This window comes from Drosophila innubila, assembly GCF_004354385.1.
Source record: "Drosophila innubila isolate TH190305 chromosome 2R unlocalized genomic scaffold, UK_Dinn_1.0 1_C_2R, whole genome shotgun sequence".
Classification (NCBI taxonomy): Eukaryota; Metazoa; Arthropoda; class Insecta; order Diptera; family Drosophilidae; genus Drosophila; species Drosophila innubila.
Window position 1 is genome coordinate 888,532 of NW_022995374.1, and position 8,721 is coordinate 897,252.

General features: G+C 37.5%; 1 protein-coding gene across 2 annotated transcripts; it reads left to right on the forward strand.

Moving 5' to 3' along the window:
- The first annotated feature begins 3,048 nt into the window (after positions 1 to 3,048).
- LOC117784512 lies at positions 3,049 to 8,377 on the forward strand. 2 transcript variants are annotated; one of them, XM_034622263.1, is made up of 5 exons: positions 3,049 to 3,393; positions 4,352 to 5,624; positions 6,039 to 6,255; positions 6,313 to 6,572; positions 7,238 to 8,377. In XM_034622263.1, the coding sequence occupies exons 2-5, from the start codon at positions 4,354 to 4,356 to the stop codon at positions 8,229 to 8,231; spliced, it is 2,742 nt and encodes a 913-aa protein (XP_034478154.1). In that variant the 5' UTR covers positions 3,049 to 3,393; positions 4,352 to 4,353; the 3' UTR covers positions 8,232 to 8,377. The 2 variants fall into 2 exon arrangements, with proteins under 2 accessions (XP_034478154.1, XP_034478155.1); XM_034622264.1 differs by having other exon boundaries at positions 3,049 to 3,345.
- The last annotated feature ends 344 nt before the right edge of the window (positions 8,378 to 8,721 follow it).

The window sequence follows — 8,721 nt, forward strand, 5'->3', positions numbered from 1 at the left end:
GAATGTCATTTTCATCATGATTTGGCCTCTAAATTGATTCTGCATTTAAATTTTGTTAAGCTAGAAAATTTGATATTTTTTCGATCATCAAGCCATCCATCATCCAATTTTCCATACATACTCCTTGACATTTTTTCGAAAACTTTGATCTATCATAACTTTGTCAAAACTCAACCGAATTTCGAGCGGAATGTCATTTTGATCATGATTTGGCCTCTAAATTGATTCTGCATTTAAATTTTTTTGATCTAGAAAATTTGATATTTTTTCGATCATCAAGCCATCCATCATCCAATTTTCCATACTTACCCCTTGACATTTTTTCGAAAACTTTGATCTCTCATAACTTTGCTAAACCTTAACCGATTTTCAAGCGAAATGTCATTTTGATCATGATTTGGCATCTAAATTGATTCTGCATTTAAATTTTGTTAAGCTAGAAAATTTGATATTTTTTAGATCATCAAGCCATCTATCATCCAATTTTCCATACATACCCCTTGACATTTTTTCGAAAACTTTGATCCCTCATAACTTTGCTAAAACTTAACCGATTTTCAATCCGAATGTCATTTTCATCATGATTTGGCCTCTAAATTGATTCTGCATTTAAATTTTGTTAAGCTAGAAAATTTGATATTTTTTCGATCATCAAGCCATCTATCATCCAATTTTCCATACATACCCCTTGACATTTTTTCGAAAACTTTGATCTCTCATAACTTTGCTAAACCTTAACCGATTTTCAAGCGAAATGTCATTTTGATCATGATTTGGCATCTGAATTGATTCTGCATTTAAATTTTGTTAAGCTCGAAAATTTGATATTTTTTAGATCATCAAGCCATCTATCATCCAATTTTCCATACATACCCCTTGACATTTTTTCGAAAACTTTGATCCCTCATAACTTTGCTAAAACTTAACCGATTTTCAATCGGAATGTCATTTTCATCATGATTTGGCCTCTAAATTGATTCTGCATTTAAATTTTGTTGATCTAGAAAATTTGATATTTTTTCGATCATCAAGCCATCTATCATCCAATTTTCCATACATACCCCTTGACATTTTTTCGAAAACTTTGATCTCTCATAACTTCATCAAAAATTAACCGATTTTCAATCGGAATGTCATTTTCATCATGATCTGGCCTCTAAATTAATTCTGCATCTAAATCTTGTTGATATAGAAAATTTGATATTTTTCGATCATCAAGCCATCTATCATCCAATTTTCCATACATACCCCTTGACATTTTTTCGAAAACTTTGATCTCTCATAACTTCATCAAAAATTAACCGATTTTCAATCGGAATGTCATTTTCATCATGATTTGGCCTCTTAATTGATTCTGCATCTAAATCTTGTTGATTTAGAAAATTCGATATTTTTTCGATCATCAAGCCATCTATCATCCAATTTTCCATACATACCCCTTGACATTTTTTCGAATACTTTGATCTCGCATAACTTTGTTAAAACTTAACCGATTTTCAATCGGAATGTCATTTTCATCATGATTTGGCCTCTAAATTGATTCTACATTTCAATTTTGGTATTTTCGACTCCCAAACCATTCATCATCTTATATTGTGATACAAACCCCTTGACATTTTGATAGAGTATACTCGCTTCGACATAAGGCTTATTATTTTTTTTGTCACCTAAGTTTTTCAGAGCGCCCACTCCTGTTGCCATCAACACTTCAATACAAATATGTTGCTGTCAACACGTCAGTATTGTTTGATTCTTTTTTTTTTATTTTGTTATTTTTTTATGTTGTTATTGTTAATGTTGCTGGTGTGGTAACTGTTGTTGGTTGTACGGATTTTCAGTTCCTACTGCATCTTTATCGCGCTGTCGTTTCTGTTTTGTTCACGCTTCATTACAATAAATCCGGTTAGTAAGTGTCTAGCGTCTGTTCACCATTATCCTGCATTAGTTGAGAAGTATTCGCTGAGTCAGAGTAGTTCTATTTCTGCTTCCTACTCCTCCCAATTAAATATGTATATAAGAAGCTGCTTGCTTTTTATATTTCATATAATTTGCAGATGCAATTTATCACATGTTAAGCAAATTCACTTTTAAAGGGCAACCGCACAATGTAATTTTATATGAGTATATTATAATATATTAACTAGAATAAAATTAATTTTTCGTCTGGAGTGCTCGAGAAATATAAACCATACATTTTTGGTTGGTTTTCGATTGGCTAACATTTCTAGAACCCACCTTTCGTCACTAGCGTTAATTGCCGTTCAAAGCTAAACATCAACATTAGAAAGACAGCACACAAGTATGCAATGATTATTATTAGAGCATACTTAAGATACATAATTGGCATGCCTAAAAGTATGGGGTAGGTATTAAAGCATATTTATTAGAAATGTGATTCAATAAATCTTCCAAAATGGTGTAAATGACGCATGTTAACATGTAAGTTTGTATCAGACTATTTATATTTTGAAGTATGGATTTATCTAAGTTAGTTTTTTTATACTAAAGGGTCAACTCTTGTACCCATTGTCCATTGGGCTAAAAAGAACCAAGTTGACAGCTGAACTACCAGGCGAACAGAATCAGAAAACTGGTAATTTTTATTTGAGCCAATAAAAATTTATGTAGTGTACTTAATTTTCTTATTTTGCTGAAATTTTAACAATTATGATCTATTAAAAATACCGGTACTCCTAATATATCATTGATTAACACGTTTCAAGACAGCAGAAATTTCAGTATTTTGTTTTAAGATACAGCATAAGAATATGCACTTACAAATGTTTCAACCACTTTAAAATTTACAATTATTCAAATAATAATTTTAGCTTACTTAGTGCTTAGATTTTTTTCAGTTAAGAATATATGAAATTTACATATATGTGAGTATATATAAATTTATTGGCTATACAACACAGTCATCGAGACGCTGCTGCAATTGTCCAACACTGGCGACTATAAACTATATCAGTGGGCTTATCAGTGGCTTATCTTATCAGCATGAAACGGTTCGTATAGCGGCAGGTGAGTAATTTTCATTCAGTCAGTATTCGGCGACATTGAAGAAACATTGTCGGTTGATCGCGCTAAGTGTAATAGATTTTAAATTCCCATAATAAAATGTAGAGTTTTGTTTAAAGGTCGCAAGTAAAACACCTGACAATGCTTGAATAAATGACAAGTTTTTGTAAATAAATTGTTAACTTTTATTTAACAAAAATAATATATTCAATATACTCATAATAATATTTGTTCAAATGAGTGTTGTTCTCCAGTGTTTGGTGCTCTAATTTCGACTTCCCCAACCACGAATCGCCAACCACATCGATAAGATAAGCACTAACGGTGTGTGTAACTTCGGGTCTTTGGAAAATCATAACAAATTTGAAGCAGGTGAATAAATTCCATCAGTGACGTCATTAAATAGCAAGTTATTAGATTTAACATTACAGGTCAATTGCAAAACGAGGCAGTTTTAATTGCAAATGATTATTGTATATACACGTACATAAATATATATATATAAATATATATTGGGTATATAAATATATATAGCGTCGTTACCCCTTTTTTATTTGCAACGAAATACGAGCACAGATAATGATAAGGCCTAAATAAAATGCATGCGCAATAAACAGACTTAACAGAAGGCAAATCAATTGGGACTACGCAATAGGTCGAGACTCCAAAAGCATCACAGCTGATTTCGATTTTGATACTGATTACTATTCCGATTTCTCACAATGTACGAACAGCTAAATCTCAGAGACTAGAAGAGTTAGAGCTAAGAAATTTGGTGCAGATACTTTAAATAATGATACAATAATGATTTTGTTTTTTATTTTTAAATCAATCCCTTGATAAATATAGAGTGGTGCTCCAGAAATACACACCAACCGAAAACTAACCAAAATCTTATACCTATTCGTTGATTATTTAAATAATGATTAATTTTCTTTAAATATATAATAAGTGACTCAAAATTTAACATTATATTGCAAGTTGATCCATAAAAATGAAAAATGATCATAATATTGTAATTTTCATATCAAAACTTATAATGAAAACAATATCTGCTCCTATGATGTGATCTGTATTTCGACAAAACCGCATAAAATAGACAATTTTGAATCAACAATTTTGAAATTTTGCTCACAGAATGTGAGATATTTAGGAAATATTTGCTAAAAATTTCATCTCGATCGGTTAATAAACAGAGAAGATGTTTGAGATGGTTTAATAGATATAGCTTTTATAAAAAATATAGCGATTATTTACTATTCATTAAACTTGTTTATTTATTTGTTGCCATCTACTAATATTTAAACATAATAAATACATATTTTTGCAGACATGGCTTACCTGAGATTGCTTTGGCAGATGCTTGTCCTTGTAGTAGGACTGATGACTGGTGAAATTACCGGTGTGGAGTGTCCGGCGTCCTGTAAGTGCAGCTGGATAGTCGACAGTCTGTACGCGAACTGTTCCGGCCGTGGACTGAGCGTCTTTCCCAGCTTCGACAATGTGCCTGTGGAGCATTTGGATTTGTCGAACAACAGATTCAGTTCGTTTCCACGACAGTACGCAGATATGGACTCGCTGTTGTTTCTGGATCTGTCGGACAACCGTATAGATAAACTGGATAAGAATGCGTTAATTGGTTTCACATCGCTGCGAACTTTGCTGTTGGCCAACAACTCAATAACCAGCTGGACAGATATTCATCCCAATGAGGCCTTTAAGTATGCGCCAAGTCTGAAGCGTCTTAGCCTAAGTGGCAATCGTCTAGGCAGCTTTGGAGGCTCCGATGTTGGCCAACAGCTCAGCAGTCCATCTCTCTCCGAGCTGGACCTTTCAATGGCCCAAATCAGCTTTGTTGGCAGCAGTTTGTCGGACAATCAGCTGCCCAACCTGGAGCAAGTGTCCCTGGCCAACAATCACTTGACCCAATTGATGCATTTTCCCTACGACAGCGTGAGAAAACTCGATTTGAGTAACTGCAGCCTGCAGCGACTCAGTGCGTCCTTTTTCGAGGCACTGCCCAGTCTGGAGTCCTTAAATCTGTCCCGAAATACGGCTCTGCAGATTGTGGATGATCTCATTTTAGCCCCCGAGCTGAGGAAACTGGATGCGTCCTACTGCAACCTCGATGAGCTTGATCTCAGTGGCTTTCCCGCTCTCACCGAGGTGCGTTTGAGAGGCAACCTTTTGAGATCTGTGGATGCCCGAAGCTTTGCCAATAATACACTGCTCGAGCTGGTCGATCTGTCCGAGAATGTCCTGCGTCTGATTGGGAATGAAGCCTTTAGTCCGCTAAAGCGACTTAAGCACTTGAATCTGGCCTACAATGAGATTGCCTATCTGGATCGCAATCTGATCCGTGGCAATGATGTCCTAATGGAGCTCAATCTGAGTCGCAACATCATCCAGAAGCTGACGAAGATCGTCTCCAACTCGGTGCGTCACATCAACATGAGTTGGTGTGAAATCACCGCAATTGAGAGCACCGCTTTATCCGGATTATCCGTCATACAGCAACTCGATCTATCCAATAATTTGATCAGTGATATTCCCAATCAAATGCAGTCCGAAACTCTGCAGTATCTGAATTTGGCCAACTGCAGGTGACTCTATAAAATTATTATAATATATTTTTAATCTGGGTATTAAACCAAAACGGTTCTAAATTGTATTTGTTATCCGTTTCGTATCGGTTACCAATTTTTTACATGTTTCGATTAAATACCAGTAAGATTTCGGTTTATAAAGAAAAAAATTATTTGAAAATTTTTTTAGAAAATTCTTTAAGCTACAAATTCTTTAATTTCAAAAACAAGATCTATTTAATGAGATTTATTATTAAATGAGATTAGTTTGAAAACGATAGTTAGACCTTTAAACCAAAATTTAAATAAATGCTTGATTACACCGATAATACCCGTTACATGTGAATATTTTCAATCGGTTAATATCGGTTAACGGTTACATTACCAATTGCTGCTAAATTTCTTATCCCATTGTTTCTTTTTTCTCTACAGGCTTTCCACCATTCGAAACAATAGTTTTCGAGGTTTTCCAGAACTAGCGGATTTGCATTTGAATGGCAATCGATTGACGAATCCCATTCCTCCTTCCTATTTTCGAGGCAATAAGTTTCTGGATCAAATCTGGCTAGGCGACAATCCCTGGATATGCGAATGCCAAGATCCATTATTCATAGAATTCTATGAATTTCTCACAGTGAAACCACAAAAAGTAAGCACTTGTAGATAGATTGAAGAACTCTCTCCAATATTAAACAACTCTCTACAGATCAAGGATCGTTATCATCTGCGCTGTGGTTCCCCGCCAATCTACTATGGCAAGATGTGGGATTATGCCTGTATAACCGACTGGACAGCCAGTACCCGCAGCAGCAGCGGGGAGAAGGTGTGGTCCACGGTAATGCTCAGCATTCTGGGCATCGGTCTATTGGCCATTTTATACGGATGTTGCCAGAAGATAATGCGCAAGCAAAAGGAGCGCAGCAATCGCAGGGAATATGACGAAAATCACGATGAACTGCGTCGCATGTAAGTTGAGCTTCAAATACATAAATTCCTCATAAAATAACAAAACTAACAAATAGATTATTAAATAATAATTACAATTTATGTAACGACTGAAAAACACAGCAAAATAACATTTGCACTCACAGAAATACCAGGCAAACAGAACTAGCAGCAAACAGAAAACAAATAAATCTCGCTGCACTGTTTGTTTACATGTGCGGATGTATGTGTAAACTCAGAGAACTCAACACAGGAGAGTAACTGTAAATGCTCTGATCCTCTCACAGCGCGCAAAGCTTTGATTGGCTTAAGTTCTCTCGCGACTGAGCGGCTGTGGATCTTATGTGGATCCTAAGAGCTGTGTGTTACATGTGTGCTTGTGTGGATGTGTGCCTTTGACTTTATCTACTGCCACCTGCTGTACATTTCTGTTTGCCTGGTAGATATCGTTGTATTTTCGATTTTTCTGGCTCAACTCGACTTCGACCTAAAAAGGTTCGGTTTTTGCGGGCGTGACAAAGTAAGGCGCCTTTATGAAATTTTGTCATCTATCGATTTGCATTTAATTTAAATTTTATGTATTACAAATTTTAAAAATACCAAAAATACAAAATTATATTTGTATTTATAGTTCATATATTGAAAATTATAATCAAGCTTAACTAAAAGAAACTTTCACTTCGTAGACGGGATCTCAATGAACGCATGCTGCGGGAAGAGTCTTCCACAACGCTGCAACAGGCGCAGGAGATTAGTCTTCTGCCCTCCTACGAAGACGCCTTGCTGATGCCAAAGTTGGAGCGACCTGTGAAGTCCATGTTGGACCTGACTGTCACGGAACGAGCACGCAAGAATCTGCGACGTTCCCAGACACAGCCGGAGGGGGGAGAACAGTCCGCCGGAGAGGAGGAGCTGCAGCTGGACAACCGTCAAAGATTCCGCAGCGTGGAGATGCTCTCAAATCGGGACAAAGAGAGAACGGCTCATTATGGACCCTATAGACGCACTGGACACATGGAGTACAACACTCAGTCGGGCAGTCGACGGTTTAGCATTGAGGAATCCCGCTTTCCGGCTGCCCATCTGAAGACCCATAATCTGCAGAGTGCCGAGCAGATTGGCAACTTTCAGAGCTACGAGAACAGTCCGTACACGAAGCGTAAGCCGAAGATAGCCGAGATTCCGCCCTTCAAGCGGCTCAATATGATGGCCGACAGTGTCGAGTTCCTCACCGATCCCGAGTACGAGGATTTGGGCAGTAAACCCGGCAGTCCCTTTGCCAAGAGGAAGCCCAAGACGCCGATTAAGGTCACTGTACAGGTGTATCCCTGTCAAGTGGCAGCTGGTGCACTTGCTCCGGCTGTAGAGGATTACTTTAAGCGTGCTCCGTCCTCGTCCACCATTGCCAGCGATTTCCAGGAGCTGGCCGAACAGGATCTCGTCTCGCTGCCCGACGACAATCGATCAAATGTCTCCACCTCCGGTGCCGAACTGGACGTGGAGCAGGGCAAGCGAAAGCGGCGGAAGAACTCGGCCAGTCGTCGGGTCAGCGGCAATTTCAGCGCTGCTGCTGCCGCCGCCGATGGCAGCTCCTCTTCGTCCGGCGGAGAAGGAGAAGGGGAAGGGAAGGGAGAACGTCTTATTCCAGTGCACAAACCCATGCGAGAAACTCTATTTTAAGCCAGCAAACGACAAAGCATACTTAATAATCCTTTCATTTGTTAAACTTAACTACATACATATATTGTAAATAACTCTTAAGACTTATTTAAACTAAATCATGTAACGGTCGTACTTTAAATACACGTCAAAGTGTGCCCAGACAACTGACAGTCTTTTAATTTGGACAGCAGTGTAACTACATTGAACCCGAGATAAGAACCATTACAGTCGTACTTTCAACACACTGTCCAATGTATGCCCATTTATCATTGACACTGAGACACTCCACTTTAAATGTGTTTCCAGCTATCTTTAGTTCTCTCTGCCTACTATTTTTGCCACCACAGTAACTATATTTAACAGCGCAGTTAAGGCAAGAACCATTTCGCAGCTTATCCCAATAACCCTCTCTCTTTACCAGCAACACTGCAACCCGAGACAAAAATCATTTTACAGCTTACTCAAATGTTTTAACATTTATCTCTCTCTGTCTAATATGTTATCTACC